This window comes from Ceratina calcarata, unplaced genomic scaffold (genome assembly GCF_001652005.2).
Source record: "Ceratina calcarata isolate Rehan_Ccalc_2016 unplaced genomic scaffold, ASM165200v1 scaffold2.2, whole genome shotgun sequence".
NCBI lineage: Eukaryota > Metazoa > Arthropoda > Insecta > Hymenoptera > Apidae > Ceratina > Ceratina calcarata.
This window is the reverse complement of record NW_017141592.1, coordinates 113,801-125,977: the sequence shown is the minus strand read 5'-3', so window position 1 is coordinate 125,977 and position 12,177 is coordinate 113,801. Positions and strand designations below refer to the sequence as shown.

The 12,177-nt window shown below is 35.7% G+C and overlaps 3 protein-coding genes across 6 annotated transcripts in view; 2 read left to right on the top strand and 1 right to left on the bottom strand.

The window, feature by feature from the left end:
- RnrL (Ribonucleoside diphosphate reductase large subunit) overlaps positions 1 to 1,222 on the top strand; it is a 3,835-nt gene extending 2,613 nt beyond the window's left edge. Inside the window, exons 8-10 of the mRNA XM_018019656.2 lie at positions 59 to 367; positions 444 to 632; positions 708 to 1,222. Of these exons, the coding sequence (XP_017875145.1) occupies positions 59 to 367; positions 444 to 632; positions 708 to 974 (765 nt within the window). The 3' untranslated portion in view covers positions 975 to 1,222. The remainder of the gene's footprint in view (positions 1 to 58; positions 368 to 443; positions 633 to 707) is intronic.
- A 513-nt stretch (positions 1,223 to 1,735) lies between these two features.
- LOC108622034 (coiled-coil and C2 domain-containing protein 2A) lies at positions 1,736 to 5,309 on the top strand. Its single transcript, XM_018019668.2, has 4 exons — positions 1,736 to 2,053; positions 2,116 to 3,763; positions 4,061 to 4,215; positions 4,290 to 5,309. The coding sequence occupies exons 2-4, from the start codon at positions 2,122 to 2,124 to the stop codon at positions 4,827 to 4,829; spliced, it is 2,337 nt and encodes a 778-aa protein (XP_017875157.1). The 5' UTR covers positions 1,736 to 2,053; positions 2,116 to 2,121; the 3' UTR covers positions 4,830 to 5,309.
- A 1,173-nt stretch (positions 5,310 to 6,482) lies between these two features.
- Positions 6,483 to 12,177, bottom strand: part of LOC108622032 (elongation of very long chain fatty acids protein 4) — a 19,917-nt gene continuing 14,222 nt past the window's right edge. For 3 of the 4 annotated variants that reach the window (XM_018019666.2, XM_018019665.2, XM_018019664.2), the window contains 6 exons: positions 8,630 to 8,711; positions 8,282 to 8,469; positions 8,115 to 8,195; positions 7,703 to 7,874; positions 7,167 to 7,444; positions 6,483 to 6,914 (listed from right to left, as the gene is read on the bottom strand). In XM_018019666.2, coding sequence (XP_017875155.1) covers positions 6,759 to 6,914; positions 7,167 to 7,444; positions 7,703 to 7,874; positions 8,115 to 8,195; positions 8,282 to 8,469; positions 8,630 to 8,708 — 954 coding nt within the window. In that variant the 5' untranslated portion in view covers positions 8,709 to 8,711 and the 3' untranslated portion in view covers positions 6,483 to 6,758. Of the gene's footprint in view, positions 6,915 to 7,166; positions 7,445 to 7,702; positions 7,875 to 8,114; positions 8,196 to 8,281; positions 8,470 to 8,629; positions 8,712 to 9,565; positions 10,733 to 12,177 lie in introns of those variants that run through there. The other variant, XM_026811181.1, reaches the window with a different exon arrangement.

The following is a 12,177-nucleotide window of genomic DNA, read 5'->3' as shown; positions in this document are numbered from 1 at the left end:
ATTATACTTAACCCAATTTTTGTAGATAACAAGATATTAAATATTAATGTTCTTTCAGATTTTGCAATACGATATGTGGAATGTTACGCCTACGGATTTATGGGATTGGGCAGCATTGAAAGAAAAGATCGCTAAACACGGAGTTAGGAATTCTTTGCTAATTGCGCCTATGCCAACAGCGTCTACAGCACAGATCCTAGGAAATAATGAATCTATAGAACCATATACCAACAATATTTATACAAGAAGAGTCTTGTCAGGAGAGTTTCAAGTCGTTAATCCTCATTTATTGCGGGATCTAACTGAAAGGGATCTTTGGGACGAAGATATGAAAAATGAAATAATAGCGAATAATGGTTCTGTACAAGTTAGTAGACCTCATTGATTTCTGGAAAAGTTTTTCTGTATAATATGAGACAAATTATGTTACTTTTCCATTGTAGAACATTGGACGTATACCGGATAATTTAAAAGTGCTTTATAAAACAGTATGGGAAATACCGCAAAAAATAATCCTAAAAATGGCGGCAGATCGCGGTGCCTTTATAGATCAGTCACAATCATTAAATGTTCACATGGCTAAGCCAACAACAGAGAAATTGACTTCAATGCATTTTTATGGATGGAATATGGTAAATGATTTAATTCACATGACAAACAAATTTAATTTGACAATTTTTACTCTGAAAATACTTAATTATTTGCAGGGTTTGAAAACTGGCATGTACTATTTGAGGACCAAGCCGGCAGCAAATGCTTTGCAATTCACAGTTGACAAAACCAAATTACAAGCAAGAAATACAAGCATGAATAGTACTAATCAGTCACTGATTTTGGAAAATGAAAATGAAACACTAAATTCTACTGCAAAAAGTGGTGATTGGTTACAAAATCAAGATAACGTAGATGAGGAAGATCCTGTACTCGTGTGCTCCCGTGAAAATGGAGACGCATGTATGGCCTGTGGATCTTAGAAAATACTATTTTCAGTATATATGTAGTACTTAAGCTATGGTTTTTATTTAAGAATGTAACTGCCAAGTATAATTCTATATTTTTATACATGTACTTTTTGTAATACATATGAAGATAAGGCTTCAATAAAATAATAATACTGTACATACACTGCGTGATATTTAGAATCGTAAATAGTTCAAATTCCCTCTAGTTTGCCAACCATGCGCACTACGTATTACAAAAATACTTTTCACGTCTTCACTCGACAAGCACATAGTTTCTAACACACGAGTAAAAACGTATAACGTATGAGTAAAAATGTATACTTCGTTTATGATCAGACTCACGAATGCTTTTTTCCAGCACGATAGGTGATAAACGTCTCAGCATCTGATCGTTGGTTAAAAAAGTCGTTAGCAGTAAACTCATTACTTTTACATCTGCATTTTACTGCATTTTACCCCAAATATCGTTGTTTGGACTAAACCGACGACAGTTTTGCTTGTGTCTTATTTTTCGGTTCAGTACATGATGCAGTACATGATGTAAAAACATAAGGTGTGTTCTTGCGCATCCATTTGAACATCCATCTGTACACGGACACTTCCACTCGTTGGCCATTTTGGATTTCTAACCAATCACACTTCATATTAAAACAGTGCGAATTTTAAAATCGTAAACATGTCAAAAATTAGGTTCTCGGAGAGTAATATATATGCGTGTTTGAAATAAACAATAGATCATCGTACTTCCAATATGGCCGATGAGTGGAAGGCGCAAACAGCGACACATTTGAACACGCCGGAAGAACACACCTTATGTTTTTACATCATGATGCAGTATACCCTAGAGGGCGCCAAAAGTTTTTTGAGCCGCGCGGTCCCATAAGGCTGCCACTCTTTAGTAGTCTCTTCTCGGTGTTTTCTGTTTCTTATTTCGGTGGCAATACATGCTAGACGGCGTCAAAAATTGTAGACTTTATCGTGAGACAGGGACACGAAGTCCCATAAGGCTGCCACTCTTTACGCTCTTTAGTAATCTCTCATCGGTGCTACACGAAAACATTTCATGAATACAAAGGGGTGCAATAATAAACGTAGGCATTCACTCTTCCATTCATATTTTTGTGATAAATGTGTTTTATTATGACTCTTTTAGTTTAATATGTCTGACGAGGACATCGATTTTATTAAGGGATATACTCGTCGTATCGATGATCAGACAGAACAAGATCTAAGTCTTTGTTATGCATATCCTACTATAAAAGAAGAGTCAAATAGTAGTCTTATTAACAAAAATAAAAACCCGCGAGAATTGAGTCAAGATTTGTTAGTCGAAGATGGATTGTACGCTTCCGATAATCCGTTCGTTTATAGCGACGTTAAAACGTCTCAGTCTGATAATATGAAAGTGATAGAATACGAGTCGAAGCGCAAATTCTCCGGTAAACTGTTAGAGATTGTAATTCGTGATGTGAAAATGAACTCACCGAAAGACCGCCCGGAATCGATCACGATAACATCCGTCCACTTGTTATTTAAGAAAAAGATAATATGCAAAGCGAAGAGCCCTTTTAATAGGAAATTGCATAAACTGTTAATAAGAAAGTCGGAATGCAATAATCTTTCGATACAAGTACACGCGAAGCACGGTCAGTCGAGCGTGTTGCCGTTACCACTGCCGAAGCGTAACACGGAGAACACGAAGATCGAGATAGACTTCGCGATAAGTGACACGTTGGGTAGGATACACGCGGGGACGGTGGTATGCACAATTAGTTTGAGTAATTACGGCGAGACCGAACAGGAATATACCGCGCAACTTTACAAACTGAGCAACGATCCAAACGATCCGCACAACGGTTTATCTTTGATAAGACCGCCGAAGAGTGATATCCACAGGAAGCAAGTGAAATATTTTCTGCTCGAGCACCCAGTATTAAGTTTCTGTACGGATGCGGAATTATCTGTTCCTAAGAAAACAGAAACGGAAGACGCGAAGACGTTGCCGGACACGGTTGTAACCGAACAGTCTGCATTCTCTCTGCTCGATGTATCGTTTAGGGATTTGTTACAAGTCAAACATCCTTTGGAACCGGCGAGCACTACTCGTAGATATCACACGATAGGCAAAACAGTTTTGAGCGTAACTGTCTTGAGGGGCATAGAAATACCAATTAGGGAGGAGTCAGCGTTGGTTCAACCGTTTGTCGAAGTAGAATGGGGTAATACCATTCACAGAACATCTGTAGCAGAAGGACCCGCGCCTATATGGCAGCAAACGATGCACTTTGAGCTACCGAGGCAGAACGAGGAGCATTGTATAAAATTACGACTGTATGACCAACACCCTTTCTGGGGTCAACAGTGGCTAGGCGAGACTAGGATACCTCTTGAACAGCACAGAAATTATCAAGAACTTGAACGTTGGATTACGTTATCTCCCTTGTTCAGTCCGGTTTTGCTATTTGGATATATTCAGGCTAGTCCTGGTCAATCGTACACTCGAATTTACGTTCTGATTCGTATGGAACATCCGGCTACTTCCAAGTCTGTCGAAAGTATTGTGACAAACACGTTGCTGAAAAGCATTCAAAGGTGTCTCGTTACGTCATACAAAGTCAATGGCGTGGAAAATCCGAAGGATGCAGCGAGACTGGTAATGCTTTTACCGTCTTTGCCTAATCATTACGGACCGATCACTCCTCGGCAGGCTTTGAATATAAGGAAAACGGATCATTATGGAAGGGCGGCTCTCCTGGCAGTATTATTGCAAGGGTTCGATTTGAAAACTTATGTCTTATTAGGTAAGGAACAATTTATACATTATTTTTTTATAAGATAAATTAATTATTGATTCTATTAAAAAAGTTTATACAAATGAATTGCGATTTAAAATGCAACAATCCATTAATTTAAATAAGTCAATAATAATGAAACGAATGTTATACAAAATTCATTTTATAATAAAACGACATTATAAAAAAGCATTCTATAATAAAACGACAGAATAATCGGTTATTTAAAAACTTGTTGAATAAATGTGACAGGATCTTCGCAGATAAATAAATGTTATTTAAAAACTTGTTGAATAAATGTGACAGGATCTTCGCAGATAAATAAATGGTCATCGTTTGTATTGAGTATAAGTGAAAATGGGATATACACTTTGTGGGATCCGGAGATCGGAAATTATTACAAACTGGACGACAGTCATTGCCCTTTAATTAAAGTGTCCCGTTTGATTAGTAACCTCGGTGTCAGTATATGAAATTTTTCTACTGTTTCGTTTAAAGTAACATGGATATCCGTGATCTTCTATTACATTTATAGATATGGGAGAATTTACAAAAATCTGTCTTGCCCTGCAATCTTAAATACAATGTGAAATTGAGCAAAGAATGGCGGTCGGTTGATGCCGCCGTTTCAACAAAGACCGAGCATGCCATTCAGATAATCGAGTTGAATGCTACTGAGGAGGAAAGCAAACAGATTAAGAAGAGCACAGCCAACATAGAACAATCGTTGAAAGAAAAGCTGTCCGAGTGGCGCAGTGCGCTCGGGTTTACAACCATTTTCAATCGGCACGCGATGACTATATTAAAAAACTTTATTTCCAAGGCGGAACCACCTCCGGAGGTGCAACTGGACAAGAGGGACTTGAAACAATTGTACAGGGCGTATCACATCCATGGTTTCATCTTAAACAAACGCGAGTCTACTGTTGATGATTTTGTCGAGCATCTGCGGGCAACAAGAATTTACGATATCAACGGTCCTGTCGAATTTGCTGTCGTGTGCCATGTACAACCTTATGTTGGCAAAATCTCGTCGTTTTGGTTGGCCGTCGTAATTCTCAGAAGCCGGGATTAAAGTCGTTTCAAGCAACTCATTGACTGGAATCTAATATTTATCTAATGTTTATGACAATTATATTTGATTTTAATACATACACATATCGCAGTGATAATGTACAACAGTGTAATACAATTTTTTATGACTCCTCTCTCATTGCTTTGATACACAGTTTTGTTACTTGCTTTTGAACATATGCTTTTGTTGGACAGGTGACGAATAAATGTTGTTCGAAATAAATACAATGCACTTTGTTGATTTTTCACATTGCGCAGCAATGCTCTTTTTATAACAATTTCTCAATGGTTTTTACATATTGCGATAGTAGTAAAACGATTAACAACGTTTTATTGCCTAATAGGTTTAGAGATAAATTCATCAAAAAGAAAAAAGGACAGACGCTCGTAAACGATACTGCGTAATGGAGTTTTACAAATCTTGTTCTGTATGCATCATGTACATGTATGTATATTAAACTCGAAATCGGATTGATACAAATTTTTGCGTGTTTTTGTTTGTGCAATTGTATCGAAGTTTCCGAAACAGGGTTGTCATATAAAATAGTCTTATTCATTTCGTTTTTGGTACATACCGGTTGGAACACGTGAGAATTTTCGCACGCAATAAGCGCGCTGTATGTACGTAACGCGTGTGTATTTAATATGTATATGTAGAATAGCAATCGTAGAAAAATGTCTCGTACAAATGTTTACCTAACTTATTCGTATATATCTTACCAATTGACGTAGTGAATCAGTTTTCGTTTTAAAGAATACGAAAGTTAAAAACGGAAGAATAACGCTAGCTCGCGTTCTAAACACAATCAATTTTTTAAATATGACTAACAATTATTCCTTTATTACCCTAAGTAAATATTATATCATTCGAAGTTCAATTAAATAAAATTATTTATACAAAGAACAGCATTAGGCGTCTAAACTTTCTTTTCTTTACACCGTTTACGATTATGGTTCACGACCATCGCGTTTAGAACAAATAGTAGTATTTCCCATTTATTCGGAGAGATATTGTTTGCAGCATACCTGAACATCACGATACATTATCAACTATTAGACGTCGAGTGCACAAATATTGTTGTACGTAGATACAACCACAACGTGATCATCGGACTTAAATTCTTATTTTAAAGATCTATCGCGAGGAAGAACTATAGGCAGTTACCAATACGCGACGATCCATTTCTTTTCTTCTCCTTGTAAATATATATATATATATATATAATATTGTATATGTATAAGGCAGATTTTCATATCGTCGGTCACAAAAAAGATCATTTAAGTTTGAGCTTACGAAACGTTATCGTACTTCGATCACGCTGGATCACGTTAATCAATAACTCGCAGTCACTACTGACGACTAAACTGCTAATGATACTCGACTAATTCCTTTTTATATTTACAACACCTCTAGGGACCAGCGTTTACGTTACGGCTAGTCCTGAGAATAGAAAAAGAAGAAATCGCAGGCCGGTAATTCATAGTCGCGTTCGCCTCAAAGGAAGATCTGTCCATTGACGAGTAAATCCATTCCTTCTCGTAGTGGCAGCAGTCCTCAATTAAGGAATCTGTTGCCTATTTCCTAATTTACTTATTTACTTAAATCTACTGAGGAGCAATTTTTTATAGAAATTTGAATACAAAATTTGTCTTACATCATTGACTTGTATAATAAATAGTATGCAATTTTTTTAAGCAATGATTTAAATAATCAATTGTTTTCATTTGAATTGATGGCCTAAGATTAAGGACTGCTGGTATAATGTATTGTGCATGGCCTAAGTATCACGAACGAAGCGAACGATAAATGGAAGAACCTAAAAAACTATTTGGTCGAATGGTTTTCCGGGTTATCGAACGGGATTTTTCTGAAAATGTTTCTGCTCGCTTTCGTTTCTTAACCGACACTTTAATGAACAGCTTATCGTCCTCATTGAACCTTCTTGGACACACCGTTCGCGTATCCATTGGCGTGTCCGTTCTTCAGTGCATTTCCGTTGCATGCTACTCCCTCCGAGACTTCCGTTTTCGATTGTATCTTGGCCTTCATTTTTTCCAGTTGCCTCTTCGCATACGCTTGTTTACCCTAAGAAAACAATTTAATTATTTAATTGACGAATACGATTTAGTAATTGCTTCTATTTATGTTGTATTTAATTCAATTTACTAATTGCTTATTATTAACAAGTCTCGTGTACAAAAACTAGCTTAGTATTTTATCTGCGAATAAATGATGTACTTGAATGTTTTCCAATTAGTTAAATTGTATTATCTTTAAAAAAAGAATGCAAGATTTTTTTTATGTAAAATGTACAATTTTTATAAACGATATGATTACCTTTGCAATGTACGCTTTAGCGTAGAAGTTTCCGAAGAGAACGATGAAAGAGATCATGTAAATGACGAGAGCGTACTGCATCCAGAGGGGGAAGTCGCATCCTGATCGGATTCCATTGATCCCTAGGATCAAGGCAGTGGTGAACTGTATCAGTTGGAGGATCGTCAAGTATTTCTTCCACCAAAGGTATTTAGCCACGGTTGGTCCCAATGCTGCCAATCCGTAGTACGAATACATCAGTACGTGGATGAAACTGTTAACCATTGCTGGCAGGAAAGCTGAAAAGAGAAAACAGTTATCAATAAAACAAATTGTCTTCCACAAATTAAAACTTCAAGATAATAATCAGTGATCGAAAATTTGGGCGAATTATATTTGGCAAACTTACAAGACTACAATATAAAAAAATTATTTAAAAATATGACTCAACAGTTTTAAGACCGTTTCTCCGAACCGTTTCTTGGTTCACATTAGGCACATATGTATATCTTTTTATGTGTACTTAAAGAGAGAGTTTGAGAAGAATGGATACTCACTAGATCCGCTCGGGACCCATTTGATGCCGATCCACCACAACGAGAACATGGTCGAGTGGTGGTAAACGTGGAGGAAGCTTAATTGATTATCCTTCTTTCGTAGGATGAAGAAGAATGTATCACAGAACTCTAGCAGTTTGCTAAAGTAGTACCACCAGACAGCGTGAGCAATCTAAAAAAAGAAACAAATGTCATATTATTATAGCGAAAATATGTGTAATATACGCTCAATGTATTGTGTATGCATACAGTTATTGCAATGGAACAGAAAAAACAAAATTTACAATACACAGTAGAAAAATACTATACGTATTACGTTTGGTCACCTACAGGCATCAATTTAACAGATTCTATTTAATATTCTATTTAGTAAATTTTAATTACTACATTTTATTTAATATTCTCAAAGTACCTGCAATTCATCCGGACGAGTTACGTGCCTAATCGGCTGGCAGACGTAGCTGTACCGTAACCTGGTGGAAGCTACGAACAACTGCAAATATAATAAAAAGAGATTAAGATTAACTAATCTCCAACATTTGATGAGTTGATAATTGATTTTCACGAGTAAATGTATACCTGAATTGCGATATACGCGTTTAAACAGGCCATCGCGAGATTGTACGGGACGAGGGCCCACGTTAACTTAAAAGCTTTTCGATTTCTCATGATCTTTGGCCCGGCCCATACGATGAGCAGATACAATATCGTGTATATCAAAGTAGGTTTCGGCGAGTCGACCAAAAGCCATCCTCTCGTTCGTTCATCTAAATACAAACATTACATGATGATGTTCTCCACTTAAATCTGATATCGATAATATAAATTACGAATTAATTTGATTTTATGTCGAATCATCGTATTACATTATGGATTGCATACAAAAATGGGGTTTCCTATTTTCATAGATAAAAAATGGTACTCTACCGGCAAGGGATAGTGTCCAGAGATAATAATCGTAGACGTCATTGAACATAGTTGCTGTGGAGTTGATTACGCCCGCCATTGCCTGAAACAAGATTGCAATAAACGACTTTTTAAATTAATGAAGTAATAAAAATTTCGCTGAAACGATCCATCTGTACTCAGTTAAAATAAGCTAAATAAAAGTGTCTAACGCGCATAGTCTAGAATACGGTCTACGATAGTGAAATAAGGTCTTACGTAGAACTTATCTTTCACTATGAACAGTTATCTGACTAATTTGCAGCTTATATCCATAAATGTCCTGTTACACACATTTTTTGCCAATTTCATAACTACTTTAAACTTTTATTGCTCAGTTGGAGACATGTTCTTATAATTTGGTAATTATTATTATTCTATTATAAACACATATATTATGTCAATGTGTTTGCAAATGTATATACAAAGTTAATTCTGCGAGTTAAAACATAAATTGAAAGGTTTTTAAGTTTTATTAAGTAGGTATTATAATTTATTATTATAAATCTATGTCATACAGAAAATACAAACTGTGGATCAGTTCTGTAAGAATCTAACATATGTAATTATGTCTAATTCAATCTTACAATTACTTAACTTATTTAGCTAAATACGCTTCTTCCTTCGTTGAAGAAGCAGTTGTAACTGTAATATTACATTCGAGCAAATAAATTACTATAATGTTTTAACATATGTCCTCGCTAATTAAGAGTTCATTAAAAAAAACTTACAATTTGGAGAGTATCACAAAAACTACTGTTTTTATTATTCTTTTCACCGCTCGTTTTTCAATTATTCCATTCAGAGTCAGGCAAGTATTCGAAGCAGTTAAACGAGATGTTACGTATTTTATTACTTTTTTCTACAACTAACATAAACGTGTGCACTTATACGAGGACAAAAATGGCTTTATCATACCCATTTCGCTATCCGTTTCCTGTTATAGCGATCGTTTTACAAACATTCACGTGTTAATTTAAAGAGGAGCAAATATTGCAGCCACCAATTCCGAGGTAAACGATCGCTCATGTCGAACGTCAGCAAAACTAATTATTGTTATCGTTGCAGTGTGCAATACAGTCTCACCGGAATGTGCTATATCGCTGATGTCGGTCTACAATTGAGTCGATCGAAATATCTATAAAATTGCATGAATCATTTTTCTAAACCAAGTTACTACTGAATTGTGGATTTCCTTTGCAAAATAGTACGTAGTAGTTTATATATAAATTTGAAAATGAGAAATTAAAATTGAAGTTACAAAAGTTTCCTTTAATAAAATTAAATGTTCTATTTTTCATTGGTTTATTAATTTGATAGTAACTTGCGCAAAACGATCAGTCTGTTAATGAGCCTTTAATTTAATTCATTCTGTATGGTTTATTGATTCTTATAATCTGTCACTAACTTATTCTACCAGTCTTTATCTAACAATACTTTTGGTGACTGCACGTACAAATAAAATCAATAGAGTCAAAAACATCCATACTATAAATTGCTGAGTAATCACTAATCAGGAAAGGGAAATTGCCGATCACTATATTCGTGAGACTTATACTAATTGATGGATCTATCTGTCTGGCTGCCGAGAGTTCATAATGGTCAGACGCCTGTGTGCGTTTGACATTTCTGCGCGTTAAAGGACACGGGATGAAAGCTGAACGCTGCAATCTTACCGGTGAACGTGCACTTGCACTTACTACGTACAAGTACAAGTTCACGGTGCAGTCAGACCGCGAATGAAAGTAGTCATTCCCGCGTCCGAGCGTCGAACCGCGATCGAAATCGAACCGATTGGGAGATCGAATGAAACGTGTTTTCTTGCAGTCAGTGATTAAGAGATATGTACAATCCTTTTCATAAGTGCATGGATACTTATTTAACAATGCCTTCCGAACTAATTGTAATTTTATAATTTTTTTAACTTTATGATTTTAGAACACGCTTTTTCTCTTTCATACTTTTCGGCTCAATTTTACATTATAATATTATTATCACCAGAACCTGATTTACGAAATATGGAAAGAATTTTGATGTATTTACATGTGAGACTGAATTCGTTTACCCCTAGTTCTACGAAATAAAAATTCATAAAAAATATCTTTTAATGAAATTATCAAGAATATAAATATAACCTTCAGTATGTATATAAAAATTTATTAATATGGATTAATAACTGCATATTTTTGTTATAATTATGGAGGCAATCGTATATTCATGATCAGCAATGTACATATGTACAGTTGGTATAACGTGAAAGTTAAATACGAGGTTTTCATATTTTAAGTGAACGACCGGATAACGTGTGCAGCTCGAACGGTGTACGTATGTACCTGCTCATTAACTATACGATAAACAGAGTTGGATCGAGTGCCCTGCGTGGGGGAACGTGCGCTAAACAAGAAAGTTTCGATTCGCTTTTATTATTGGATAATCTGATGCCACTTTCGCTCTTTCTTGACACAATATAATATGTTAAATCTAAAAATCTTATTACTTAACAAATAACTGTTTATTGAAAATTTGAACGACGATATATCGTCGTTCGGTACTAAAAGGGTTAAATTCGTTCTACACAAATATTTTATTTCAATATATTGTTCATGACCTCTGAAACTTGGGATTGTGGGAGTAAAATGTAAAGTCTAGTCGAGAAGAAAATTATTAGAAAGTATGTGCGCGTGCTAATACTTTATGGCGATTGTAACTTGTTTGTAACACACTTTTTGTTGTGATATTCAGTTTAATCAAAGTGTCGAAGAATGAAAACCAGTGACTGTCTTTTCCTTTTATCGGAAGAGAAAGAAATTCGGATACTTCTGAAAAGTACAGTGCTTTTCACGCTTCCGCGTGAACGTTAACTGCAAACCTATAATTTTCGTCCAGACATTAAATTGTCAGGTGAGTGCAATTTATCTGTAATTCTGAGACACAGTATATGCTATACGAATACTCTTCTTTCACCGGAAGCAATGCGTACATTCCGAAACAGGAAAAAACCATAGGAAATTGCTAGACCAAAAACTTTTGAACAAGTATAATGGTGCTTCCTGCGTTAACCGTTTGCTATGATTTTTTGTTACGTGCATTGTTTTTCGTCAATTATAATAGATGAACGTGTAAAACCATCGGAGCAAGCAGACTGTCTGCTTTTTTAAAGACGTTTTCACAATAAGGAAATGTTTGCTGTGTACGTAGATACACAATCGTAAGAGCGTTAATGGCACTGATTTTCAAACAGCTGTCGTATACGGGCGAATGATCTCTTGGGAGAAAGTCCCGGTAAGTCAATTTATAATCCTTGGAAGCTGAGTGAAATCACCTACAGACCAGTTTCGTCTGCAACGGTACGTGTTGCTGCCGATGCCTAGCCTCGGAATCCACGCATAGCACAATCCGTTCATTATCGACCAATTTACGCAAATTATGATTATTTTTGTCATCAGATCATTTTTCTTCTTAATTCCTTCCACTACTAATTCATATGTATAGATAATAGCCATTTTTTATGCACATTATTTATTTCAAAT